Below are 27,695 nucleotides of genomic sequence, written 5' to 3'. Positions count from 1 at the left end.
TCTATAGATACTTGGATTGGGATTGTTGAGGTACAGAGGCACAGAATGTCGTTACTGGACGGGAGCCTTGGCTGAAGAAGAGCCCATAATTTGTATGGTAACATAGAAAGTCATGAAGTACATTATTCCAAGATCTGAGTTTCTCCAATTTGTCCCTGCATTCCATTGCATCTTAAATAAATAGTATCCAATCCATCGTTCAGACTTTGATCCAACCTAACCCTGCCACTTGACGCGCTTATCCCTAAACAAAGTAACCATAGCAATAGGCAACAGCTCCCTATTGACAATATTCAGTCTTCCAAACCTCTCAACAATCTCATGTCCGTAGAACGTAGCAACCCATGTCCAATACGCATCCATGTTGTTCCACCATCCAGTAATACCCTGCAGATTCGACTCCCCTCGCAACTGCTCCATCGCAGCTGATATCTTTCCATCATCAGTCTCAACCTTGCTCTCGGTAGGTCTCTTCATGAGAGACCGGAAGATGCGGTGCAGTCTGTTGGTAGCTGTGAAGTGCTCGAAGAAGAAAGCTTCGCGGTAGCGGATGAATTCTTCAAAGGGCATAAAGGTGTCTTGCTCGTGTTGGGTTTCTGGGACCCAGTCTGGTTCGTCAAGGGCGTACCGTTCGTGGCGAGTTTTGCCGCTCAGGAACTTTTGCTTGTAACCTTCGTATGCGTGACGCTCATCTTCATGGAAGTCAATCATGGGCTGGGATGGGTTCTTGAAGACTTCATCATGAATCTGCATAAGAGAAATGAACGGGGACTGCAGGTCAAGACCACCAAGCTCCATGGGGAAGTAGAGGTAACCATCGGGAACATCATTGATACCAAATCTCTGACTGATTTCCTGTTTCAAGAGCTCCACCACGTTCGTGACTTGCCCATCTGAGAGCTTTTTGAAGACTTGCTCCTCAATCTTCTTGTGAGTTGAAAGCATGTTGTCGACGTGTTCACGACCAAAGCAGTTCGCTGCTTTACCGAAGTTGGATGTAAAAAAGGTCGCAGCATATGTGTTCCAGGCCTGGATGAAGCCAAGAATACTCTTGCGCTTGTCAAGCAACTGTTTATGAAGTTCGTTGATATGAGAATCCACCATTTTCTGATCAATCTCGAACCGGCCTGTCTTGGGTGACAAGCGAAGGAATCCCCAGCGAATCTCACCTTCTGGCAGTGAGTCGTCGATGGGAAGGGTCACATTGCTATCTTTGGAGATGCGGACCGTGCCTGTCTTGGTAGAGTTGACACTAACACCGGTGACGATAGTAAACTCATCAACGGTATCCCAGGCCTTAACAGCGACCTTATGATCAGGCGACCAGAACCAAAAGTTGTCATGCATTCTCCACAGGTTGTTAGAGGTAGCCTGGTTGACAGCAAAGTCAAGGCAAAACAAAGTCGTCTCGCCAAAGACATCACTCAAAACATGAGCTGCTGGAGTACCACGACGTCTCTTGCGTGCAGACGAGTCGTCATCGTCGACAAATTTGAGAGGTGCCTCAAGGAACTTCTTGAAGAACCTAAGCCACGTATCGGAGACACCAAGGAACTTGAGGATCGTGAAGACAGTGTCATGAGGAAGCTTGGGGTTCCAGTCATCAAAAACGGAGTGGAATGCCGTCACCTCGCCGTAAAGATGAGTGTTGATGGTGATCTCTGTAGACAACAAGTGAAGCAAGGTCTGCTTGAGTGCCATTGGACTGCGAGACTTGTCGTCTTCCTCGTCATCGTCGTCTTCTTCTTCCTCTTCATCAGAATAATCAACCTCAGCAGAAAAGTTGTTTGTATTCATGATCCTGCGATGCCTCATTGCACCGCCCTGGCCCAGGCCCACGCCACCGGTGGACGGGTGGGCCTTTCGGCATGCTTTGCTAGCCAGCTGTCTCCGAGGTGCCTGCACAGCCGGGACTACAACTTTGCGTTTCTTGGTGTCGGCGGCGAAACGTTCGTACTCGGCTTCCTCTTCACCGTCGGCAGTGCCTGTGATTTCATCCACAGAGTCCATAAGCTGTGCCATGAAATATCTCTCTTCATTGACCTTTACACGTTCACGCTGTAGGCACGGTGAGTCTGAAAGTGGACCAAGGTAGTAGCCAAGTCGTCGCCGGTCGTCTCGAGGAATCTCCTGCCTCTCCGATTGCCAGGCTACAGAATCACGGAACCTTTTGAAGGCTGTCTTGAAGAAAACACTCCATTTAACACCAATATACTGGAGGAAGATGGCTTGGAGTAAGTCCTCATGCATATGGATGTTGAAGACACCGCTAATCTTCTTCTCTATCGAGACGGGAACAGGCGTCTCAGAGTTCCACGTCCATGATTCGAGGGCATTGATGCGCATGTTGAGGACGTCTGCAATCTCCTTCAAGATCATATCGTTACTTTCAAAGTCCTTGAGCACTTCTCGTTTCTCATTGGAGAGAAGATCAGAGGAGTGAAGGCCGGGAATGATCCACTTGAGGGAACTAACAGTGAACTGATTGGGTGTTGAGATGGATGCTTCATGGTCAGAAACACATCGCCGAAGGACCTTAAGACTATTAACCATTGCCTTCTTGTCATTGTTGTTGCAGCCGAAAAGATGTTCGAGGTAACTGTTGAGGGCCTTGGTATCAATGTCGGCGGCTTGAAAGACGGTGTCCTCCCAGTCAATCTTGGACTGAAGTTTGGCCTGGTCACCGACGTCCTCGAACGCCTCACCCATCTCAACATCAGCTTCGGGATCCTTCTCCTTATCGCCTGACAGCCATTCGGTCACGAGCTCACCATAGAGCCAGGCGTACTGATACTGAAGGGCTTGCATATCAAGCTGACGAGTAAGTGACCCCTCCCAGGCCGCCAACATCTTGTGCGACACAGAGGGATCTGTCTTGGCCTGGCCAAGGAAGCGATCGAGGTTCTTGAGGTCAATCTCGAGGCGTTTGTGGCTGGTGCGACCTAAGATGACTTTGTTCTCCTTGGTAAGCTTAATAGAGAAGCACTTCTTGACACCATCGCTCAAGATGACAAGACGCTTGACCGCATCTTTCTCTGCTTGGACGGAAGAAAGAATCGCCGCCTTGGATTCTTCAAAGCTAGAGCGTCTCTGGGACAGCTCCTGGAGTTTGGTGTTGGTGATCTCTTGAAGAGTCTCAGAGAAGACACTGCCGGAAGCAGCCATGGTGTAAGTGGGCTGAGGCTTAGGGGCAGTAGTCTTCTGTATGTGTGTTGATGGTCTTTCTGTTTTCTTGAATCTGGCCATTAGTGATGAAGGGCCAGGTTTGGATTATTACGTGATGGTGGAATGGATGTAAGAGAAAGGAGGGGACGGGGTCGAAGGAGGAGGGCAGTGTGTGTTATATATACCAGGTAAGAGGAGGATTTGGTGTCCTCAGGCCACAAGTTGCAGGGAGCTGTGCCGTGTTGGCCGTGTAAGCCAACAGCTTTGGTGAGTGGTGTGATGTCAATAAGAGCTCATACAATGCAAAACATTCTCAAAAAGTCATATGCATAATACCAGATCAATAATAGGCTAGTGGCTCGCTGTTGTACGTGTATCGGCGAGCACAGTAGCATCACTTCGCAGTTGTTGGCGAGATGAAGTGAAGTCAAAGATGAGGTAAAGCCAAGGGGAAGCTAAAGTGCTGACTGTCCCTTGCGACAGAAATGATTCGTCAGGTTTCAGAGCATTGTGGGTCAACCTTAGGCTACAGCCTCTCGTGTTGCATCATTTTCAACTCCATAACAAGAAAGTTACTTACTGGTATGAAGTGTCAACTTGACTCAACGGACAGTCTAACTCACTTAGAAATTTATCCGATGGAATTTATAAGGTAGCAAAACTGTTCTATCTCCAGCCGGACTCACGGGAACGCGTTCTTACTCAGTTGGCATCTGACACTGGCCTTCCCGCTTTTAATGGCTACCTACGTTGCTGCTCTCGCTCGGGCGATAACACCTCATTCTCCGGTTCCTGTTGAGTGTGAGATCAATAGTTTGTTGCTCTATCGCCTAATCAAATCTCGTAACCTTATAAATACTCAGCACTGAAATGTTGAAGCCTCGAATCGACAGATGAACGCCCAATCATGGCCTATTCGATCATTTCCAGTTCGTCCATCATCTTACGAAACAGATCCTCATTTGATGATTCTGACCATTCCTCCGTTTCTCCTTCATCTTCCAGCCAAAGAGAGACCCCAAGGTTCTTCAAGACCTCTTGATCTGGATTCCACGAGGATGCCAATTCTTGCTCAATCTCTTGTACTCTCAATGGCCAGATAGAATCCCAGTATTCCATAGCTCGCCAATACCTTCTGGTACTCACTTCAACATTAGAATCCTTGCAGTCCTCTCCGGCTTCGTCGGGCGAATCGTCAGCGTCACGGAGCAAAAATGCCTGGTATTCCATGACCAATTTTTCAAGGTACATTTCCTTCTCTGAATCCTTTGTTAGAGTATCAAAATCGCTTTCGGACGACCCGCATTCTACGTGGTCTGGTTTGTGGATACATGTGTGTTCCATACCAAGCTTCTGAAAGGTCGCTTGCCTTAAAACAGCTATATGTTGACTCAAACTCAGGATTTGTCCATATTTGCTGATAAATAATCGCAGGAATTCATGGCCGTGGTGAAACGCGGCCATTAATTTGACTCCATGAGTAAAAGGTGTACACCCTTGGGGCGAGCAAGGACAGACGCAATCGTCTGTGTCTTCGATGACTATAGGAGAATTAATGAGATACTGTACCATCTCCTCGCATCCAATATCATCAATGTCGCAAAGACCGAGAATGACTTCCGCCAGAACAAAGACCGGTGACTCCAGTTTCCGGTGCTCACAAACTAAACTCCAGAGGTTCGGGCAGTGTTCATGTAACCACATTGCATATGCTGGTCTAACAGTTTCCAAAAAGCGTCGAAAACTCTTGCCAATGCCAGGGCCAGCCTCATGTGTCAGCGCCCAATCTGCCCATTGATCATCAATGTCGGAGAATCCTAGATCCCAGAAGATAGACGCATCTTCTGGGTTGTTAATGTCCAGGTATATAGGTCTCGAATGATATTTCCCTGGTGGCAATCTTTTCAGGTCATCAGGTAATGCTGTCGACAGACGACCAAAATCTAGCAGACCTCTCTCACGTAGTATTCGATCCCACTCGATAGCTTTCACGCTTGTATCGGATACCCAAGAGTTATGAACCCTGTGTACCGATCTCGGTAGCTTCTTTTGAGCTATCTGCTCCAGTTCTCGCCGATAGGATTGTAACTGCTTGGCAAGTAGATGCTTGCAATGTTTCGAAGCGCGCCTGAATACATTAGAAAACCCATTCAGGTATGGTACCGTGGATATCGTAAAGTCGCGGTAAGGTATAATTGGACAATCTGCAGCTAGAATAGTTTCGACCGCTGTGGTGCAAGGGCAAAAAGTCCGGCTCTTTTCTTTCTGGGCATAACAAATGTCTGCACTGAGCCAGATTGCTCTACCGAGAGGGGTTATCTTCTCATCAAATGCTATGCTTGACCGGACTAACTGTCCTGGACTGGCTTTTTGCACCAAATGTTCTAGAATTTCCGGGTTCTCTATTGCGAAGTGCAGAGGAGTCTGTTTATAGAAACTAATTTCGTCCAAGCATTCCGGGCGGTTGTTGATCAGTTGCTTCGCCTCCTCTATGTCTGTGCGTAGAATGGCGAGCGTTAGTGGTCCGAATAAACCTATCAGAGTTTCATTTAGTACATGGTAACAATATTACGAGTGCCTTACTTTCAAAAAACTTCTGATTCCAATCAAAATACTTCATAGAGTATTTCGGCCTTAGACGAAGGGTAAAGAATTCCCTCCTTGTTACTGAAGCTACTTCAACATCCTCGACATGTAAGTCAGTGATTATGGTTACCGGGAGCACCCAATAATCGGCCACTATATGCCACGCCATCCTAGGTCACATCAGCGTAATATTCATTTTCTGACCAATGCACGTACGACCCCTCAGAATTAACTGCCGACAATGGTGTTCCTGCTTTGATAAGGAACTCGAACAATGGCTTGGCCTTGGTATACACGAGTTGCTTTTGGTCCCAACTCTGGTCCGGCGGGAGAGAATATTGCATCTGAAGTTGTGAATAGCTAAATTATTTTTTCTTGTAGGAGGTGGACTGACAGCAAAACACAGTACATGAAGCAACGAGGAACCATGTGAGCTGAGATCAGTAGGTCTTGCAGTTCCTGAACTGAATATAGCTTGCAGTTTGGATATGATCGACTTAAAGAAGAATTCTGGGCAGTTTGTCATAGCCCATTCGGTTGCAAGCACGTTGCGCCTCCAAAGATTCAAGACCCTGAAAGCAGGGGATCTGTTTTCATCGACCTCTGCAAAGTAAGTGAAAGACGGGCTGATGCTAAAGCCGCCTGCTCCTCCAGTCGTACGCAGCGTAAGTTCGACAGCTTTGTTTACGAGTCGAACAATACTGGATAATCTGACTGTACGATTTCGTGAGTATTTATGGTCTACAAAACCGAATTGACAGTCATTGTAGTGAGCAAAGTCGGTCATCGTCTCGTCAATAAAATATAGTGGCCCAAGCCGAAGTGTCTTCCGAGTGCGGAACCTCCTAGTGGGACAAGAGCAGGCCAGAACTGAAGAAGTAACTGTAGAGAGCGCACTTGGCTTCACAGCAAGCTTGTAAATGGCTGGGACAGGGTTTCGACGATCAATTTGCAGTCGTGACAGGATTTCATTTGTCTGAGTGTTTCGCCGAAGTGAAGAAGACTCGGCTTGTTGGAATGAGTGTCTGATCTCGTCCATTTGGCACTTGAACTGTGCTTGGATCATCATGCTAATCTGGGGAGCAATGCCGTCGACGGAAGCTTGAAGTGATGGAAACTTCGTCTCGATACTTGACATGGGGTCACGAAGACCAGATACATCAGCAGCAACAGCCAACACGTCATCTGAAGTTTTCTGAAGTGTCGTAGTGTTCAAGTTCAGAGTATTGGAAATTGTGGCTTGTAACTCTCTGTGCAATAATTAGTCAAAGTGTTGAAGGTTTCAGTGGTAACGTACAGCTGCAAGCTCTGAACGGCCAAGTTGAGAGGTGTGCAAAGGCTTTCCAATGTATTTTCCAACTGTGCAAGCTGAGCTTGCCTCAGCGGATAGACGATTTTGCGGTAGCTGCCTTTTACTTTGTCTCCGAGCTTGGGGTCAGGCGTGGTCGTCGCCGAGATCTTGTCCCCAAAAGACTTGAGGTCGTTCAAGGCGTCCTCGCAATTGCCCAGACAACGTAGAGTCTGAGCCACAGCCTGCGAGGTCGAAAAATTCAGCTGGCCACTCTTCAGAAGACCGTCAAGTAAGCGAAAACTGCCTTCGAGGGATTCCGCAAGGCGTTTGAGTCGAGCGATTGCATCATCGTGATCTTTGAGCCCGCCCAGATAGCTCACAAGCCCAGAGCATGTCTTGAGACCGAGCGGAATGACTGCGAGTGCTAGCTCTGCCATGGTCTTGACACCTTTTCTCGAGGTTAGTTGAGTGAGGGGAAGGGTTTTCTGGTGACAGACAAGCAAAGGTGTAAGGGGGGCGCAGACCAAAATCAGGCTACCAGTAATATTTCACCACGTTCAAGTCACACCTCCTGCAGGACTTTCACAATTACAAACGCAGCAAGAGGCTGAAAACTACGTTTTTATTGGCTCTTGGCCCATGCGGCTGAATTGAGAGGTACAGTGTTCATGGCAACGCAGCTACATTTTGGTGTGAAGTATTGAGATTGTTCAGTGGCTATCTTCTATGATTCATTGCCATTTGTCTCATTTAACAATGAAGACTCGCTGGCTTCATGAGCACTTGTCATCATTCTCGTAGCCCGAGCTGACGCAATGCGTTTCTTTCTGCACTGCACGCACAACCAACATGTTGTTGGTCCTTGAGTGGCTCCAAGGCAATGCACAGGTCATGTTTCAGGTAAAATAGCGCTCGAATCACTTATTTCAGGCCACTGGGCGCTAAAACGAGCCTCCAATGCTCTCGTTCTTCTCACCTCCATTACCAACCTGAATCATCACAATGAGAATTTCTGAGGGTTCTCCATATCCTCCAAGCGAATCTGACATTCCCGAGATCCCACGCGATCTTGAAAAAGAAGATGCCATCGAAAATCTTTCACTTCTTCCCAATCCTCTCCCTCGACCTCGATGCCTGACTCCATCTGGCTTTCGAGATGTTGCAGAAGAGCCTGGACTGCCGAAGCCGAAGCCGACTTTCCAGCATTGCGCGTACTATAAGCTCCCACCTGATATCAGAAGATACATTCTGATACTGGCTTTCGGCAATCGTCGTCTCCATATGGACTTCTCTTACGATTATCCCGACATCTATCCAGAGCTCATTCAACCGTTGGAAAAGAACCATTGTGGCATCGCCCTGGAGAACATGCACAGCATCAAACTACGAGCCGTCGATGATACGAAGCCAAGATCGTGGATCTGGTGGGGGTCTGTTTGTCATCGACTCCCACCAGATCATGATGTATCTCGAGCAGGTCCAATGACCCATGGAGGACCCGATGGCCCTTGGGCTGATACTTGTAGCGTCGGGGAAGCTCTTTACTGCGACTCTTGGCCAGGCTCATTCCCTTCAAAGTGTTGGATCGGTATAATGGGATGGCTCTTATCATGTCGTCAAAAGTGAGTCATTCAATCTCCGTCTACATTCAAAATTATCGCAATTGACAATACCGCAGCTATGCCGAAGCTATCGACATCCTTTACTCTAAAAACACCATCATCATGGCCAATGAAGCAATGATAACTCATCTACCTCAACTTTTGATACCGCATCGCCTCGCGTCCATAACTTCACTTGAGATAAGTTGGAATTTGAAGTCCCGATACGACAGCGGGATTTGCAATGTCATTGATGAGGCAGATCTGAAGCACGTCTGTCAAATAATATCCACCCAGTTCCCGCAATTACGCCGTCTTTATCTATCTCTCGAGAAGTCACGGCAGCTTAGAGCTTACTACCGTGAAGATATCTGGTCAGCTATCAGCCCTCACCTAGACAGCCTTGCACAAGCGATGCCATCCCTGACAGAACACGCCATTTCGCTGCCGGATACTCTTTTTAATTCTATCTTGTGGGACGCAAAAAGAACTGATACCGGATCGTATTCCGAAATTTGTCATTCTTATAATCAGATGTGGCGATCTACTGACGGGGAAATGGATGTCATCCATCTCCCATATGTCGACAGCTATCCAAAGGTCCCATATCACATACCTTCTTCAATCTTCAAGTACAAAGGTTATTGGATCCTCAACGGAACCAAAAAGTCTCACTTATGGAGGTTTTCTACCGAGTCTTCGCCGCTGAGAGGCCCTTGCGTGCCGTCCTATGATTCTGATTCCGAGCTCTATGGAGACCTCCAGGGACTGGAGGACATATTTTGAAAATCTGGCTTACAACCCGAAAAGGTTTTGTGATGCTTCTTGGCTTTACTGCCTTCCATTTGAATATTACATGCCGTTATTTATGGATGCAAGTTCAACTCCTTTGAAGGCTTAGATATCGATGCAGATACACAAGATATTACTGACAGGGTCTTCTGGTTAAGTCGGTGCCTCTTCCGCTTTATCACTCGTGAATGGCATGTTGAAGAGCTGTAGGTTTCCTGGCTTAGCTGAGTTTCATCACCAAAATTGGGAATTAGGCATCCATTGTCAGATCGATTCATGCTGGCTATCTCCCGCTTACAGCAGGTGGCTAAAGGGGGTTAGGTGACGCGTTGATTGATAGTTAAAGCTTATGATATCTCAACGAGATATATCAAGCCAACACACTGAAAAATACCAATTAATTTTAGGCTTCCAAGGTGACGCGTCAAATGTTAGAAATTTGCTGCCTTTAGTATCCGACCTGGTTGTTGGCGGACAGGTAGGACGTTTTAGGCAAGCAATCTGCAGAAGAGCCACCAGCCTGTCAGACAGTTGCATAATTTGATTGAGCACAAGGCAGCGAGATACAAGGTATTAATAAGGATAGTGACAATCTTCCAGGCAGCAAGATTGAGAATAATTACAAAGGAGGCCGAAACCATTATGATTAGCATACCTCGCGAAACTTTCGTGATATGGCCATCTACACAATGACCGTGACCGAAGTCGGCTGCATGGGCGTCAAGCCCAACATGAATATCATGGACCATACCACTCCAGAGGGGAAAATTCTGACTGACGCTTGGAAGACTGTAATCAACAAGCCTGGGGGTCCACAAAGAGTTTACTGGGGCTTAGAATCAGTTGATTCATTGAAGATCTGGTGCTTTTTCGACTTTGAGTCGATTGAGCAACATCGACGCTTTGCTGAGGAGTAGGTTTTATACATTTATTTGGAGTAAAAGAGCTAACTGGTATAGATACGGCGCTGATGCAGTCAAAGACATTCCCAAGATCTGCACGTATGGAGAGTTTTCCAAACATATCAAGATGGTTCCCTCCTCAGATGTTCTTGGGTCTCCTTTCACTGAGATCATACTTGCGTATTTCCCCAAAGACATCTCGGACGAAAAGAAAGAAACGCTCTCGTCAAAGGTTCAGGAGATTCTCAGACTAGCTTTTCCTGGTGATGCTAGAGTAGCTCACGCTTGGGGCGTGGAGAACGACTTTCCAGCAAGAAGTGAAGCCGGAAAGCCCAGATCAGTTCTCATGGGTTTTATTGGGCTTTCCCATTCCGAGTCTTGGGAGAATTATCGTCAGACAGACGGTTGGAAAGAGGCAATATCGAGTATCGAAAGGCTGGAGGGTTGTTCGAGTATTTATAGCTTTGCGATAAGCTGCCAGCATCTGGAAAGGGCTTGGGGGACTACACACCCTAACGAGATGTAATTCGCATATAGTTCATTGCATTGATCAGAATGTCCAATAGTCATTGTAAGCACTCGGTTCTTCCCGACTACAAACTTGCAGTCCTTTCGAGAAACAATGCATCTGCATCTTCCGCAAAGCCATGTTTCCGAATTTCGGCTATTTGATATTTGATAATAAACCTAAGAGTCACAGCTGCAAACGACCTTTTCGTTCAGATATCTCCACTTCTGCCCGTCTTATCTCCATCCCCGTCTTCCAACAACAGCGGATCCAGAGTCCACAACTCCACACCCGAAACGGTATAACTTAGCGAAAACATCACCCCGAATCTTTTGTCACCACAATCAGAACCCTGCCCAATCTTCATCTTTACCGCGGTATGGCTGATAAAGCCATTCCGAGCGGCGTTCTCGAACAAGAACACAATGCTCCACGCAAACTTTCATTGTCTCATCAGAAAGAACTCGATTCTCTAGATCGACACCGCCCAGCATGTTTCTCAAATCTCTCATCAGAGCTGGGCTTCATCTTTACAATCGCGGGTTCGATAGCTATTGGCGAGTATTTTGTTTCTGATTTCAACATCATTTTGTCTTCATTAGCGAATACTTCGCATGAGGCTAGGACGTGGCCTGCTGCTGTCATCAATCTCACTACGGCTGTTTTAATCCTTCCTTTCGCCAGACTCTCTGAGATTCACGGTGGAAGGTTGATCTTTCTGGGTGGTCATGCTTGGTCAATTGTCTGGTCCATCATTGCTGGCTTCAGTCAGAATCCTACTATGCTCATCGCTTGTCGAGCAATGCAGAGTTTAGGGACTTCAGCTTTCCTGCCGTCTGGTGTCGTTATCATGTCACGCATTTATCGTCCTGGTCCACGAAACACTCTTATTTTCAGCATATTTGGTGCCTTTTCCTGCATCGGTTTCTACTCTGGAATCTTCTTTGGCGCATTATCCGCTCAGGTCCTTGGCTGGAAATGGTATTTCTTCATTGGTGCATTCTTCTGTGCGGGTACCTGCATCGTTGGCCTTCTGACTATTCCAAAGAGCCATGGAGATGCACGGATTGACCTTGAGATGGATTGGCTGGGTACGGTTACCGTTGTACCAGCGCTTACATTGGTGACGTATGCATTGACTGATGGAGGAAATGCACCCCAGGGCTATGTAGCCTTGATCTTTGGTATCATCGGTCTTGCGCTGTTTGTTCACATTGAGGGATGGAGGGCCAGACAACCTCTTGTGCCAGCAGAGGTTTTCAATACGAAGTACATGAGTCGATTGGTCGTTGCACTCTTCGTGTCCTACGGATCCTTCAGTCTGGTTCTTTTCTACGCTAGCTTTTGGTAAGTCGTGCTCTGTCCACCAAATACCTTTTTCAGCTAACATACTTCTTAGCATCGAATCAGTCCTATATTCTGGGCCTTCAATTTCCACCTCTTGGTTAATTCCTCTCGCAGCTGGAGGTTTCATTCTTGGTCTCGTCAGCAGCTTTGTTCTTCATATCCTCAACGGACGACGACTCCTAATCATTCTCTGCCTTGGTCTCCTCGGCTCATCGATCCTATTTTCAATCATTCCCGACAGCGGAATGTCAAACACATTCCTCTCCTGGGCATTCATCTTCCCCGCCATGATCCTTGCGATAGTTGGATTAGACATCACCTTCAATATCACCAGCTTCGTCATCACAACATCCCTACCTAATCATCTTCAGGCAGTGGAGAGTTTGTTGTTCACCAGCCTACTCTACCTAGGCATGGCATTTTGGCTGGGTGTTGTTGAGATGGCAACATCGGCACAAAAGGACTCCAAGGGTGCCGAAAATCTTGATGCGACAAGTCAATGTCAGGTTGGATTCTGGACTGGTACTGGAGTAGCGCTGATTTTCGTCACGGTAAAAATCCAGTCGTCTGAGACTGATTTGACGGCTGATGAGAAAGCACAGAGAGACTGGGAGAGGGATGTTGGGCAGAACATGGAGTAAGGCGCCTGGGCATTGACTTCTGGATATTTGTGACTGAATCTGGAGCCACAAAAGTTGTTTTATAGATGCTTAGCGGATTAGAATACACTAGATTAATAGCTGTAGGAATTATCGATTTTTGACTGCATTCCCCTGACGAGATAGTGAAGCCAGGGCCTCATATGTCTTGTGAGCACAGAGCAGAGCTGGAGACTTGGATAAGTTCCTCTTTGCTTAACTATCACGGACTTTAGATATACATCGTTCACTATCAGTTCTCCTGGCCGTAGAAGCACAGTTTCGGTAACCCTATTTTCGTGGCACCATGAAAGTAAGAAGAATGTGTCCTCCGGCTCTAACTTCACTGATATGAATACATCCAAGCGTTTGACAGTCCATCTTGCGCCGCACATGTACATGATTAGATTAACTCTATCCTCAGCCAAACTCTAGACCAGTCTTCTGCAGTCTCGCATGATGTCCGTCCGTAGATAAGTCGGTCCTAGCAGGGTTACATCTAAAGTTCTTTATCCTTAAGTTTAATTACAGCTCTGAAACCCATGACAGGGTCAGGCCCAGCCGCACGCGCATCCAGACCGCCCAACACCCCAGAATCACGAACCCTTCACCAAAGCCCTGATCCTTGAATTTAACAGTAAAAGAAATGTCACCGCTTCTCAAACAGTCGATCCGGGTCGCGTTGCCCCCCTCGAATTTTAACGTTGGGGTTTGCGGGGGAATTACCTTCGTCCCCAGCGTCGATGGGGGCGGGGTGATCTACCGCTAAGAATGGGGAAATACAGCTCCACGGGAACTCTGAGCCGCGGATAATTTACAGTCCACGAATGAGAAGGCGCCCGCTGGGAACAAGCTTAATCAGAGGGCCAGTGTAGACGACGCTTTGTTAGCGAATACAACACTTCCAATCTGGGGTTTGCTAACTTTTTTGACATGAGACGAGGGCCATTAAACCAAGGTAGCTAGCTACTATGCAGTTTAGACCCGCTTGATATGCTGGGGCCTGGGGGTCATGTATTCGGGAGTACCTCCGAAATGATCATCCATTCTCTGTATATAAAACCTCTAAACCTCCCTATGTTTCCTTTCTTCTGATCCTCAAGCCAACTCATCTTCTCCATCGTCAATCTTTCTCACAATGAAGGTCTCGAGCTTCTTCTCAACCCTCTCCCTCTTCGCTGGCGTTCTCGCCGAGGCCATCGACCTCCCTGCCGGTGTTCCTCGTAGCATTGAAGAGTTCCGCGCCAAGCATCCCTATGAACTTCCCGTCAAGAGAAGTCATCGCAAGGTCTATACTATCAGACATAGTAAGAACGACCATGATGATGTCTCTTCAGAGTTCTATAAGGGCTTGAAGAAGGCCAACAAGGGAGGTACTCTGTATCTCCCCAAGGGTCAGACTTTTGTCATTGGAAAGCCCCTTGATCTCACCTTTTTGAATGATATTCATGTTCATCTTGAGGGTGAGATTAAGTTCACCAATGATACGGAGTATTGGCAGAAGAATGCTTATAAGCATCCTTTCCAGGTATGTCATTGAAATTTCAAGATGAATGGGTTGAGACTAATGGTTGTAGAACTCGATCATGTTCTGGAAGTGGGGTGGCAAGAACATCAAGCTCTACGGAAAGGGTGTTTTGAACGGTAACGGTCAGCGATGGTGGAACGGTATGTTTCTTACTCAACAGTTTTTAGACTTTATACTAATATTATGCAGAGTTTGCCGGAAAGGAGATTCTCGACACTACCAACGCTTATCTCCGACCTATTCTGTTCTATGCTCAGAACGCCACCAACCTGGACATTCAGGGTGTTCACTTCAAGGACTCTCCCTGTTGGACCAACTTTGTCGTCACTTGTAAGAAACTCTAACCAAGGCCTGATGATCGTGTACTGATTCCTTGCAGCCAAGGACATCTCCTTCAAGGACGTCATCTGCACTGCTCGCTCCACCAACGCCACTGCTCTTCCCAAGAACACTGACTTCTTTGACTCTCTGAACGTTGAGAACCTCAATGTCGAGCGTGCCTGGGTTGACATTGGTGATGATTGCTTCTCCCCCAAGAGCAACGCCACCAACGTCCATGTCGACACCATGTACTGCAACGGTAAGCTTACTCCACTCCTCGCATCCCATACTCTTTACTAATAACATCAGGCACCCACGGTCAGTCCATCGGCTCTCTCGGCCAGTACAAGGGTGAGATGTCCTTCGTCAAGGACGTCGTCATCGAGAACGTCTGGATGCTCAACGGCCAGCACGGCGCCCGTCTCAAGACCTGGGCCGGACCCGACATTGGCTACGGCTTCATCGACAACGTGACCTTCCGCAACTTCTGGGGCGGCAACAACGAGTACACTGCCTTCATCGACTCGTGCTACTTCAACATCAACGCTACTACCTGCGCCCAGTACCCCTCTCGCATGAACATCACCAACGTTCTCTTCGACAACTTCACCGGCTACAGCTCCGGCAAGTACGGTAACGCTGTTGCCAGGTTGACTTGCTCGACTAGCAAGGATGCCGTCTGTGAGAACATCAAGTTCAAGGACTTTAACATCAAGACTCCTTGTGGTGGAGACCCTGTGTTCTTGTGTGATGGTGTTAAGGATATTGGTGTGGATTGTGTCAGTGCTACTAGTGCCGCGGGTAAAGCTGCTTTGGCGAACAAGTGTGTTGCGCCTCAGGCTTCTGCGAGCCCTTTCAAGGTTAGAAAGTTCAACGGTTAAGAAATGAGGGGTTTGGGGTGATTAGCGTTGCATGATAGATAGGATATTGATGTGGCTTTGGCCATTGACTTTGACTTTGAAACAAGTGCCTGGTACTTATTTGTGCTATCTAATCAAATTATGCAAGGCGAAGAGCCTAGGTTAGTGCAGGTAACTGATAATAGCATCATTCACATTCTGTGAAATAAGCTCGTAGAGAGTTAGAAATGTTTCAATTATGAGAAAGAAAGAATCGGCCAAGAAAATGGTCAAGGCGGTTGATAGGATGTGTTCAATGGTTGTCGTGATGATTGTTCTGGATGTATGTCTTGAACGAGTTGACCTTAGCAACCGAGCTACGATATTATGGAACTAGGAGGCACATTTAATCGCCAGATTGCTTTGTAGCATAGGGTAATAAAGCGTCGATCCTGTTATGCGGTAGGAAAAATCAAATTTTGTTTTGCATATTACCAAGTTGGTAGCAAATAAAGTCGTCAATCAGGCGTGCAAAAAGACGATACGGTTCCTTAAACTTCACGAAGCAAGGATTGATGTGCTTGAACAATAATGAATTACTATTAACATTATCAGCTTACAGTCATTCGGTCGAAAGCGTAAGCTAAGAAGATGAGGAAGCCTTTCACTGCGTTAACTAAAGTAGTCTTTGACTCAGTGATCTCTGCCACCATCATCATTTACGGCGCGAGCTGAGCGTGATCCAGGGTAAGTAGGTCAGCAGTTCTTGCATCTGATCACAAAGAAAATGCTGATTGGGTTGCGATAAGAACTGCCGGCAAGTGGGGCTCCTGAACGGTCGCCGCGTACCGAGCGTGCTTGCCCAGTGCGAAAAACTCGCTAGACTCGGTTGCTGGGCTGTCACTTTCCAATTAACGCGTGAGGACGCGTGCACCCTGTAAATTACTTGACGCGACTACCAGCTCAATCTAAGAAAGACATGGCTCTCCCATTCTGAAGCTCCCGTCCACCATCCTCAACTTCATTCAATCACCTACCCATTCTTTTTCGTCCAGACTTTTGTTTATTTGTCAATTGTTACTGATTGTTTGCCTAACGACACATACTCGTCATAGAATACTGTCCACCGTCTCTTTGACCTGATTCACGCCTGTCGGGTGCCCTGCCTAGCACATTCAATCGCTGCGCACTGCTGAGGCCATTCACCATCATGACGAGCCAGCGATCAACTGCGGCCCGAACGCCCGCTAAATCGACCAAACCAGCTGCCACTACTTCTTCAGCCAAGCAGCGTTCAATCGTTTCCTTCTTCCAAAAAGCGCCCCCCTCTTCCCCCGCCGCTCCCGCATCATCTCCGCTTGCAAAAGCCTCTCCCACGACCAAGCAATCCTCGTGCTTGAAAGAAACAACGAAGGCAAATTCTCTGCCAAAGACAACTCCTCTCTCCAAGTCCAAGCCCAAGCCAACTGTCGCCATCAAGCAAACGACCCCCGTGCCTGATAGTGATGCTCTTGAGCCCCCGAGCTCCCAGGAGAATCTCGACTCAACCATGAAGGTAAAGAATGCCCCGAGAATGCACAGTGATACGAGCTGACACGGAGCGATAGAAGCCCTCCAATAAGATGGATCACGACGCTCTCCCCAGCAGTCCGACTCGAAAGGTAAGAAACTCGCGATGCAAGATACTACCCAGATCAGCCACTGATGCTCCCCAAGGTCAAAAAGGTCGTTAGTTACGCCGAATCCTCAGAGGAAGACGAGCCCTTCCAATTTGGCGGGCCCGCAAGTTCGCGTCGAAGAACTAGAGTACGACAGGTTGTTAGGGATGAGGACGATTACGAAGAACAAGAGGAGGAAGAGGCAGAAGAAAACGATAGCGGTATGTCTCGCTGTGTCTGATTCACTGCTCAGCTCTAACGATTGCAGACACTATGGATGACTTTATCGCATCAGAATCAGACGACGATACCTCTCGTTCCAAGAAGCGAAAGCGATCCTCAAAGCCCGCTGCTCCCCGAAAGCGGTCCAATAAGTCATCGCCCATCCCCGAACCCGAAATAGATATCAAGGATAGCATTCTTGAAGAGGATGAGCTGATGGATGATGTGGGAGGCGCTACGGCCTCACAATGGAGCTATGATGCTGCTTCTACCAATAAGCAACCGGTCGTCAAGCCTGCTGAAAGAGTGGCCATAAGGGACCCCAAACATAAGGAGAAGGCATACACCAAAGATCCCGATCAAAGATATCCTTGGCTTGCCAATATTATGGATAAAGACAAGCGAAAGCCCGACCATCCCGAGTACGACAAGCGAACAATTTACATCCCCCCTGCTGCTTGGCACAAGTTCTCGCCCTTCGAGACCCAATACTGGAAGATCAAGCAAAACCTTTGGGATACGATTGTCTTCTTCAAGAAGGGCAAGTTTTATGAATTATACGAGAACGATGCCACCGTGGGTCATCAGGAGTTCGACTTCAAGATGACAGACCGGGTCAACATGCGCATGGTCGGAGTGCCTGAAAGTTCACTTGATCACTGGGTGAACCAGTTTATCGCCAAACAATACAAGGTTGCTCGTGTCGATCAGATGGAGACAAACTTGGGTAAAGAGATGCGCGAGCGACAGGACAAGAGCAAGAAGGCCGACAAGGTCATCACCCGTGAGCTTGCTTGCATCCTTACAGCCGGAACACTTGTCGACGGTAGCATGTTGCAAGATGACATGGCCTCCTACTGTGTCGCTATCAAAGAATCTGTCGTGGACGACCTCCCTGCTTTTGGTATCGCTTTTGCCGATACTGCCACTGGACGCTTCTATCTTTCTACCTTTGTGGACGATGTGGATTTGACCAAGTTTGAGACCCTCATCGCTCAAACCGGCCCACGAGAACTACTTCTTGAGAAGTCCCGCTTGTCTACTAAGGCACTGCGTATCCTCAAGAATAACACTAGCCCAACCACCATCTGGACACACCTCAAGCCAGGCGAAGAGTTCTGGGAGGCGGATAAGACCCGCCGCGAACTCGACTGTGGAGGCTACTTCAAGTCAGAAGATGCTGACGAGGAGGTTTGGCCCGAGATTCTCCAGTCACTACGGGATGATGATTTGGCCATGTCGGCAACTGGTGCTTTGATCTCATACTTGCGGTTCCTCAAGCTTGAGAGACCTTTGCTGTCGCAGGGCAATTTCGAGCTCTACAACCCAATTCAGAAGAATGGAACGTTGATCCTGGATGGGCAAACGCTTATCAACCTTGAAGTCTTCTCCAACTCGGTCAATGGCGGTTCCGAGGGTACATTGTTCAGCTTACTTAACAAGTGCGTCACGCCCTTTGGAAAACGTCTCTTCCGATCATGGGTCGCGCACCCGCTCTGCAACATTGATCGCATCAATGAACGTCTCGATGCTGTCGAGATGCTCAATGCCGATCAGACAGTTCGCGAACAATTCGCCTCACAGCTCGTCAAGATGCCCGACTTGGAGCGACTCATCTCCCGAATCCACGCCGGGGCTTGCAAACCCGAGGACTTTGTCAAGGTCCTGGAAGGCTTTGAGCAGATAGAGTACACCATGAGCCTACTGGGATCTTACAAGGGTGGCAATGGTCTCGTCGACCGCTTGATTTCGTCGATGCCAAACCTCGATGAGCCTTTGAGCTATTGGAGATCAGCATTTGATCGTAGCAAGGCGCGCGACGAGAAGCTACTCATTCCCGAGCGTGGTATCGAAGAGGATTTCGACGAGAGTTCCGATCGTATCGAGGAGATTAAGCAGCAACTCGAGGATCTCTTGGCCGAGAAGAAGAAGGAGTTTAAGTGCAAGCTCCTGAAGTTTACAGACGTCGGCAAGGAGATCTATCAATTAGAGGCTCCCAAGAGTGTCAAGGTCCCCTCGACCTTCCGTCAAATGTCAGCGACAAAGGACGTCAAGCGCTGGTACTTCCCTGAACTATCCCAACTTGTGCGAGAGCTTCAAGAAGCTGAAGAGACACACTCACAACTTGTACGCGAAGTTGCGTCGCGATTCTTCCAGAAGTTCGATGTTGACTATGAGACCTGGCTGCAAGCCATTAAAATTATTTCGCAGCTGGATTGTCTTGTCAGCTTAGCCAAGGCATCCGCCTCACTCGGCCAGCCAAGTTGCCGTCCTGAGTTCGTGGACGAGGAGCGAAGCACTGTTGACTTCCAGGAGCTGCGACATCCTTGTATGATGAACACAGTTGACGACTTCATTCCCAACGATATCAAGCTTGGTGGTGACCAGGCCAAGATCAACTTGTTGACTGGAGCCAACGCTGCCGGTAAATCCACCGTCCTTCGCATGGTAAGTTCCATCCTCCCCCTATCATTTCCCGATGCTAACAACTACAGTCTTGTGTCGCCGTCATCATGGCCCAGATCGGATGCTACGTCCCTGCCACTTTCGCACGCCTCACACCCGTCGATCGCATCATGTCTCGTCTCGGTGCCAACGACAACATCTTCGCCGCTCAATCTACTTTCTTTGTTGAGCTGTCCGAGACCAAGAAGATTCTCTCCGAAGCCACACCTCGATCCCTGGTCATTCTGGATGAGCTCGGTCGTGGAACAAGCTCTTACGATGGTGTTGCTGTCGCCCAAGCTGTTCTTCACCACGTCGCTACTCACATCGGCTGCGTCGGCTACTTCGCTACTCACTACCACTCTCTCGCGACAGAGTTTGAGAACCATCCCGAGATCCGAGCACGAAGAATGCAGATCCACGTTGATGACGATGAGCGTCGCGTCACCTTCTTATACAAGCTAGAAGACGGTGTCGCCGAGGGTAGTTTCGGTATGCACTGCGCCGCCATGTGCGGTATCTCATCACGCGTCATCGACCGCGCAGAAGTCGCTGCCAAAGAATGGGAACACACCAGCCGTCTCAAGGATAGTCTTGAGAAGGCAAAGACGGGATGTTACATCCCGCTGGGTATTCTCAGCGACATCGGTGCACTGCTCGGCGATAAAGGCGAGATGGGAGACGCAGGAGTGGATGTTCTTCTCAATGCTATCGAGGCATTGTAATTTGACAAAACTAAGACTTGGAACAAAGGAGGAACAGGCAGGGTTCTAGAGGAATTGGTGATATCTTGCAAGGCGTGTATGGCGTCGACTTTCACATGTATTCGGACTGACGACCTCTGATAGAGTTGTCACAAGGGGATAAATAGGCGTTTGCAATGGAGTTCTATTGAGACAGACATGCGAGATCAATGTGCTTTGGGGTGTTACAGACAGTATAATGAGAGGCAATTGCGATAGCGACAAAGAGATCTAGATACATAGCAAAAGATACAAGATTCCGATTAACCATTGTCCATCCAGCCCAGCAAGCAAACGTAATACAAATGACTCCAATATTCAACCTTGACCAAACAACAAAGTTAATACTCAATCTATCATTCAACATATAAATTACCCATCATATCTCAACAGAATGATGCCGCACTCAAATACCATGCACTCAAACAAATCACCTATCTGGATCACTGCTATCATAGTCAGGCTCTGGAGCCGGAGTCGTAGTCTTTGAACGAGTTGCTTTTTTAGTAGCAGTCTTCGCGGCAGGTTTGGCAGCAGGCTTTGGGGCAGGCTCTGGAGCCGGAGTCGCAGTCTTTGAGCGAGTCGCCTTTTTCGGTGCAGGTTTCGTGGCAGGCTTCGATGCGGGCTTCTGTGCAGGCTTTGGTGCACTTTTCGGGGCAGCCTTTGAAGTAGTCTTCGCGGCAGCTTTCGGGGCAGCTTTCGGAGCCTTCGGCGCAGGTGTCGCAGCCGCAACTGAAGTAGCCCTCGAAACAGCCGTCGAAACCGCCGTCGAAGGAGCTGTAGAAGCGGTACCGGCTCTCTGCATACGTATTCGACTCGAGGCACGCGAAGGCTGCGTGCTCGGCTTCCTCCCACGTCTGGGAATGGCCCCTGTTGTATGGTTAGCTTCGTTCACAACATGGAAATGAAGAGCAGTAGGGGAGAGGACGGGACTTACCAATCTTGGGCTTCTTCGCAACAGGTTGTTCCTCAGTCTCCTCCTCAATCGACGTAATCGCACTCTCAGGCCTCTTCAAAGCCGGTGTAGCATCAATAGTGAGATTACCAATATTCTCCGGCACAGCCGCAGACATCGACCCATCGGTGTCAGGTTCGCTTTGATACTCATACAAGGAATCGGGGACTTCTATTCCGGTGTACAACTTGCGTCGCTTTCGTCCGTCCGAGGTGTTATCCCATGGCAGACCGAGCGCTTCCCACGATCCAGGGAAGGGAGGGTCGCCCTCGTAGGGAGGCCATGGAATGTCCCACCATTCATCGTTGTCTGGGTTGTTGGGGTCGGAGCGCCAGACCGATGCGAAGTGGTCGCTTGACTTGGTGGGGTATACTGTGCGTGCGTATGTTGGGTAGCGACGGAGGAATGATATCTTGATCTCGCCGAGCGCCTTGGGTATGTCAGAGTATTTGATCCAGCCGCTGCGGTTGGGGAGACCTTCAATTGAACCTGGGGCGTTGCGGATACGACAGCATCGCTTCTTATCAGTATGAGCCTGTTGTTCGTTAGTATGCAAGTCAGAACGAGAGGTATAGATACAAACCTCGACTTCTCCATCGCGACCGATGGGTGAGTGGTTCGGACTCTTGCTTCGCTTCTTAGGCACCTTGCGTAGACACTTGGAGCAGTGCATGTCGTCGTCGGGATCAAAGTTAGGATCTTCAGGACCGAGCTTCTTCACCCAGTCGGGAGACTTCGCTCGACGACGGAAGGGCTTTCCTCCTTTCTCGTTTGGTTCCTCGTCGTAGTCGTTCGTCTCATACCCATCATCGTCACACTGGCTATCCTTTTCTCCAGTACGGCGAGTCTTCCTAGTCTTCTTACTCCGGGCTCGTCCTCGGGCGGCACTTCCCTGAGCCTCGCTGCCTTGTGCTTCAGTGGAAGAGGCCGTGGCCTCGGGCGGTTCTTCCTGAGCCTTGTTATGTCGTCGTCGACCACGAGAAACTGTAGAAGGGGCTTCGCTCTCAGCCGCCGATTCAATCTCCTGTGTCACAGCCTTGCGTTTCCCCAGCGCTTTCTTGGAAGGGGGTTTACTGGAGGCAGGCTTGGGGGCTGGCTTCTTGGGAGCAGACTTCTTGGTCACCACCACAGCGCCAGTTGACTCGCTGGACTCATCCACAACCTCATCCTCGCCATCGACATCGACATCGACACCGACATCAACACCGACCTCTACATCAACATCAACATCAACATTGACATCGACATCGCACATGTCTCCGTCCTCGTCCTCGTCCTCGCCATCTGAGTCACTTTGTCGATTTGTATGATAATCCTTAATATGACGCTCATACTCCTCGACAGGCATACCCTCGATGACCGTACCGCACTCCCCGAAGTATCTACACTTCTCAACGGGAGGACGCTGTGAGGCCTTTTGCTCTTCAAGATAGGCCTTGGCTCTATTGGCCCTTCTCTGTTGGAGCCTCGCCCTGACTTCCCTTTCAGCCTTCTTTCTGGCCGACTCTTGAACTCTTGCTTCCCTCTCTTCCGCCGGCGTTGGTCTGATCATCCTAATCGTTTCGACTTCCCCCCTCAGCGGGCTCCCGACGCTTTGGGAATAGACCATCTCCGGACGTTGCAAAACTGGCTGCAGATGTTCCCAGAGTTCATAGACATGGCAGTCCAAGTGTTTCCTACATTCTGTTGGACTGCGTTGGCTTCTTATTTCATTTCCTTTCTCATCTGTACCCTCGACTTCGAAGAAAGGAAGCTCGCAGAATGGACACATCGTAACCTCATCACGCCAATGGCCTCTCGTGATGTGGTCGTATAGACCCCAAGCACCGAGCCCGCTAACATCGGATTTGCAGCCTCGGACGCCACAAACCTGTGGAGGATCAACGACAATCACTGGTCCAGTCTTGTCATACCAGGCAAGAGGGTTTTTGAGAGTTCGCGGAGGTCCAGAAAGTTTATGTTTATCCATCGATTGCCGTGACTTTCTCGCTTGTTCAAGCTCCCTCTGAACAGGGCCAGACTGGCAGATCCTTTCTACTATCGGTGCATCTACCGGTAGTCTCTTGGGCGCCCTACCGTCGGAGGGGAGGTTTGGTGGCCTTGGACGAGACAAGCGCATAAGCTCCTCATAACGACGTTGCCCAGGGTCCAGCGCTGTACCAGGTGCCATATGAGCCACAGGAGCTGGGCTGCGAGGGGGAGCTGAACGAAGTGTGGTGAAAGGACTGTCAACTTGTCCCAGAGAGAACGGTTGGGAAGATTGTGGTTGAAATGCCGACGGGGGATAGCGTGCAGGTTGCTGAGGGGGCTTCGATGGGCGAGGTACTGCAGGCGTCGACCCAGGGACAGGCCCATCTACGATACCCAAGACATTCTTCAGGTCCTTGGTATGCCTCTCCCGCATATGCTTATTCCTCTGAGCCCTATCCCACCATTCAAACAGTAGCTCTTCGCACCAAGGACACATTCGCGACTTATGAGCTTCCTGAGTATGTTTCTTCCTGGCCTCATGATCATCAGCCCGGCAGGTGAAGTCGCAGTCCTCGAAGAGGCACTGCATGGTGCGCTTGAGAAGTAGGTTACGGGTGTCCCAGTACTTGCGCTGAAGCTCAGATTGCTCGGTGGGTGTGAGGAAGGCTTTGAGGATCATCGGGACATTACCAGAATCGTCGGTGCGAAGCATCTGCTCTGCAGGCGCTCCAGTCACAGGGATTCCAATTACAGCTGGCGCAGACCCAGCTCTGAGGTCACCAAAGATACTGGGTTGAGTGGACCATGTGCGTTCTCGAGCCACTCGTGGTGAGTTCTCATTCAAATCCCATAGTGGCTGGCTGGGGGGACCAGGACGCGAGGCAGCGGCGTGTTCATTCCCATCACCACCTTCGCTATCATCGCCATCGTCGTAATTCCCCACATCATCCTCCTCTCTCCTTGATTCATCACTGCTGTCACTACTAGAGATTGGAATCCGGTCCCTTTGATTAGGGGCATCTCCAGACACTGAACCACCTCTAGAGGGCGAGTCATTTCCTGAATAACCGTAAATATCCGTATCTGGGTCTGAAATTTCTGATGTGGAAGCCCGGTGACGGTCTCCGCAGTAAGGTTCGTCAGCCCAGTCAGGTCGACTGGTTGCCAGGACACCGACATCATACTCCTTATCCTCCTCAGCTTCAAATTCATCATAAACCGTGGGGGCCTGAGGTAGTGTAGGGCTAACAAACGCCTTATTTCTGAAAGATGAGAGTGGTTTATCAGTGTCCTTTTCATCCTCAGAACTCAGTGATCCGAGACTTGTAGGCGCTGAGGGGTAATTGGCAACAGGGTCGACTATTTGATCTTTGAGGTCCTTGATTTCAAGAGTATCACCGCCGAGCCGAGGGCGGGAGACATGGAATTCGGGGTTAAGCTCACGAATGCCCCAGATGTTGTTCTCCGATATGCATTCAACCCAGTCGACATCTGATTTGTTTACAAACTCGACTGTTATGTCAGGGGATGTAATGGACTCTCTCACACGATACCATTCATCATCGGATGAGCCAGGGCGGATCAGGTACGATGGTGTATCTCGATATTCGCGGCTGTTGGCACAAAGAGTCTCCTTGAGTAACATGAGGTCCTGGCCCATACCTCTCACGTACTTGGTCTTGGATACCAGCTGATCTATAGCAGCAAAGAGCTGTCGTACTGTGGATGTCAGAGGTGGCAACTCGACCGAGATCTCTTGTCCATTGTGCCAAGCAGGAAACAGACGACAGTGCCCAGGGCGGAAATGGGGATGAATGGTCAAAAACCAGGCCGACAGAGACTGGATCTTTTGGCCAACAACGCGTCCGACGGGATCATCTTTCCCATCAGCATTACCCCGTTTCGGGACAACCTCCAAGCCCTTGATACCCTGCCCATAGCTATTTGTTGGGCCACCTTCAAGGACATACACTGTCTCAAGCTTTCTGCTCGACTCTTTGTCAAAACTCTCGGTGGAAATCTCACAGATCGGTTGGAAGACGTTGTTATATTCATCGCCAGAATTACTCTTATCTACCAACAAGTGCGGATTGGGACTTGGGTAATAGTTTGGAAAGATAAGAGGTGACACATCTGGGTCGAGCCAGTTGCATTCAATCATCCAGCAAGCGCCGGGGTTGTTCAACGGATGAAGAAGCTCCAAAGCTGATTGCGGCAGACCCATGGCACCGTAAACGATGGGTACGGTCAATGAAGCGCCCGGCTTGTTTCTGTCGTAGAGACGGAACAAGGCATGGTTGTACTCGGAGCATCCCCCTTCTTTGTTGCCCATAGGTCGACCAAAGAGGATATCAGTGGCGGCCCTGAAGTGAGTATTGTACTGTTGAGATGCATAGTTGCTAGCAACGAAGCTTGAGGTATTGACTTTGGGAAATGGGATATAAGCATAACTTATAGCTTCCTCCTCGGGTCCGTTGAGGAAAGCCCCAAGGGAGCGCCCAATCCTGACGGTATCTGTCTCCAGTTGCTGTTTGGAAGGTTCCCAATGCTCAAATGCGTCGTCCGATTCCTTCCAGATATGTTCAATAAAAAGAGTACAGCAATTCCGGTGTCCCTTGACTTTCCCGCCGTCGGCAAAATGTCCCTCTAAGAAGAGCATTGCTTTGCTACCAGATGATAAGGGTAACTTATCGCGAAAGGTTTTTCGGTTGCCCGTCTTCTTATCAATAAGATGCAGGTCGAATATGTACTGCTTCTCCCTAATATTGCTAGGGTGGTTATACAACAGTTGTCGTAAGACGAGTGCAAACGATCGCCACTTGCGAGGACAAAATGGCAAGCGCCCATACAGGCCATAAAGATAAGTCCATTCTTCATCAGGGTCTGCTGGAGTCTCAGTTGAGGGGACGTAGTCACACACAACGTTGTCATCCCGTTGAAGTGAGCTGGGTCCTTCACCTCCACGAAGACTCAAAATCGGATCGCTTGTCTTGGGGACCGGGATGGGCCAACTGAAGGCTTCCTTGGCTTGAACTTGTTAGTCGTGTACAGGAGGCTTTGAATGTGCTTGTAACAACTTACCTCTCAGGCTATCCTTTCCCCAGTTGCGACGATCGTGGGCTGTAAGAAAATGCATTGGTGGTTTGATGTTGTACATCGGAACTTCCTCCACCATACCAACAGCCATAGAGAGCTCCTTGATAATGTCCTCCATCGGAGCAATTGGCAAACCAAAGTACATCATCGTGAGCTTTGTGGCCAAAGAGTCCTCGAAGCCCTTGAAGCGGTCATTGAGAAGAGCCTTGTAGCGCTTCGTATTGGCAGCTTGCAATTCCTTCACATCTGCGCGATCAGATGGCATCAACAGGCGACTCTCGTGGTATGTGAAGTTTTCTCGAACGATTTCTTTGATGGGAGTATCCGACTTCAGTCTCTCAGTGAAGAACTTGTGCTTCTTCACCCAATGTGAATCGTTTGGACCGACTAGAAGGTCGAGGCGTGCCGCGGTAATGTCAGAAGATACGTAATCCAGGGAGGACTCATCTTGACTCGCAGATGAGACAACACCGGCCATTTCCTCCATTTTCGTGAACAGCCATACACTATCACAAGATGAGGTGATCGTCAAAGGCGGACTGCGAGGGTTACGCTCAAAGTGTATAATGAAAGGCTAAGTAAAGAATAGAGATAAAAAGGGTATCAACAAATGAGTGTATGTGAGAGTATTCTGGGAGCTCAGTTGGTGTGGAAAGAACAAGGAAAAGAGCATAAAGAGAAAGAGATCATACCGGTCAAAAAGTATGGAGGGTGGCAGAGGGTGTTAAATCGCACACCTGGTGCAAGAAGACCCTTTGAGGAGAACCTCGCCCTATGGTCGCAATGGCCTGAGTGCAATACCATTGTTCTCAGACTAGCACCTCGCACGTACCAGAAGTGGTTTGCCGTGGTGTTGGCAACAAAGAGACATACCTTCTCTTTGACAAGTTGATGGGTGGTCTGTGACAAGGATCGCCTTTCCTCGGCGTTACCGTTCATCCTTTGAGCTTAGCTGATCTTGTTTTCGAGGGTTGGCTCAGAGCTCAACATCTTGCGCTGCGTTCCGACTGCTATATCAAGAATGATTTCCTTTTTTTTTTTTTGAACGTTTTCTTGGAGTCTACCGCGATCCGTATGAATGGAATGA

At 48.9% G+C, this 27,695-nt stretch overlaps 8 protein-coding genes across 8 annotated transcripts; 5 read left to right on the top strand and 3 right to left on the bottom strand.

The window, feature by feature from the left end:
- Positions 1–216: 216 nt before the first annotated feature.
- Positions 217–3,165, bottom strand: FMAN_03928 (uncharacterized protein; the record flags this gene model as incomplete). Its single annotated transcript, XM_041824158.1, has 1 exon — positions 217–3,165. The coding sequence occupies one exon, from the start codon at positions 3,163–3,165 to the stop codon at positions 217–219; it is 2,949 nt and encodes a 982-aa protein (XP_041689666.1).
- Positions 3,166–4,077: 912 nt separating this feature from the next.
- FMAN_03929 (uncharacterized protein) lies at positions 4,078–7,479 on the bottom strand (the record flags this gene model as incomplete). The annotated part of the gene is made up of 5 exons (XM_041824157.1): positions 4,078–5,699; positions 5,749–5,921; positions 5,968–6,095; positions 6,146–7,001; positions 7,049–7,479. The coding sequence occupies 5 exons, from the start codon at positions 7,477–7,479 to the stop codon at positions 4,078–4,080; spliced, it is 3,210 nt and encodes a 1,069-aa protein (XP_041689665.1).
- A 565-nt stretch (positions 7,480–8,044) lies between these two features.
- On the top strand, positions 8,045–9,429 carry FMAN_03930 (uncharacterized protein; the record flags this gene model as incomplete). Its single annotated transcript, XM_041824154.1, has 2 exons — positions 8,045–8,664; positions 8,721–9,429. 2 exons carry the CDS (start codon positions 8,045–8,047, stop codon positions 9,427–9,429), a joined length of 1,329 nt encoding a protein of 442 aa, XP_041689664.1.
- Positions 9,430–10,124: 695 nt separating this feature from the next.
- FMAN_03931 (uncharacterized protein) lies at positions 10,125–10,863 on the top strand (the record flags this gene model as incomplete). The annotated part of the gene is made up of 2 exons (XM_041824153.1): positions 10,125–10,348; positions 10,395–10,863. 2 exons carry the CDS (start codon positions 10,125–10,127, stop codon positions 10,861–10,863), a joined length of 693 nt encoding a protein of 230 aa, XP_041689663.1.
- A 361-nt stretch (positions 10,864–11,224) lies between these two features.
- Positions 11,225–12,969, top strand: FMAN_03932 (uncharacterized protein; the record flags this gene model as incomplete). Its single annotated transcript, XM_041824152.1, has 3 exons — positions 11,225–12,192; positions 12,245–12,829; positions 12,939–12,969. The coding sequence occupies 3 exons, from the start codon at positions 11,225–11,227 to the stop codon at positions 12,967–12,969; spliced, it is 1,584 nt and encodes a 527-aa protein (XP_041689662.1).
- Positions 12,970–13,968: 999 nt separating this feature from the next.
- Positions 13,969–15,560, top strand: FMAN_03933 (putative exopolygalacturonase; the record flags this gene model as incomplete). Its single annotated transcript, XM_041824151.1, has 5 exons — positions 13,969–14,358; positions 14,408–14,498; positions 14,548–14,688; positions 14,738–14,938; positions 14,989–15,560. 5 exons carry the CDS (start codon positions 13,969–13,971, stop codon positions 15,558–15,560), a joined length of 1,395 nt encoding a protein of 464 aa, XP_041689661.1.
- A 1,168-nt stretch (positions 15,561–16,728) lies between these two features.
- FMAN_03934 (putative MSH6-DNA mismatch repair protein) lies at positions 16,729–20,568 on the top strand (the record flags this gene model as incomplete). Its single annotated transcript, XM_041824150.1, has 5 exons — positions 16,729–17,073; positions 17,126–17,179; positions 17,235–17,397; positions 17,445–19,846; positions 19,894–20,568. The coding sequence occupies 5 exons, from the start codon at positions 16,729–16,731 to the stop codon at positions 20,566–20,568; spliced, it is 3,639 nt and encodes a 1,212-aa protein (XP_041689660.1).
- Positions 20,569–21,016: 448 nt separating this feature from the next.
- Positions 21,017–27,095, bottom strand: FMAN_03935 (uncharacterized protein; the record flags this gene model as incomplete). Its single annotated transcript, XM_041824149.1, has 4 exons — positions 21,017–21,456; positions 21,524–22,076; positions 22,125–26,539; positions 26,594–27,095. 4 exons carry the CDS (start codon positions 27,093–27,095, stop codon positions 21,017–21,019), a joined length of 5,910 nt encoding a protein of 1,969 aa, XP_041689659.1.
- Positions 27,096–27,695: the final 600 nt, after the last annotated feature.

This window comes from Fusarium mangiferae, assembly GCF_900044065.1.
Source record: "Fusarium mangiferae strain MRC7560 genome assembly, contig: FMAN_scaffold017, whole genome shotgun sequence".
Classification (NCBI taxonomy): Eukaryota; Fungi; Ascomycota; class Sordariomycetes; order Hypocreales; family Nectriaceae; genus Fusarium; species Fusarium mangiferae.
Note: the sequence above shows the minus strand (reverse complement) of the source record. Positions and strands in the feature narration are given on the sequence as shown.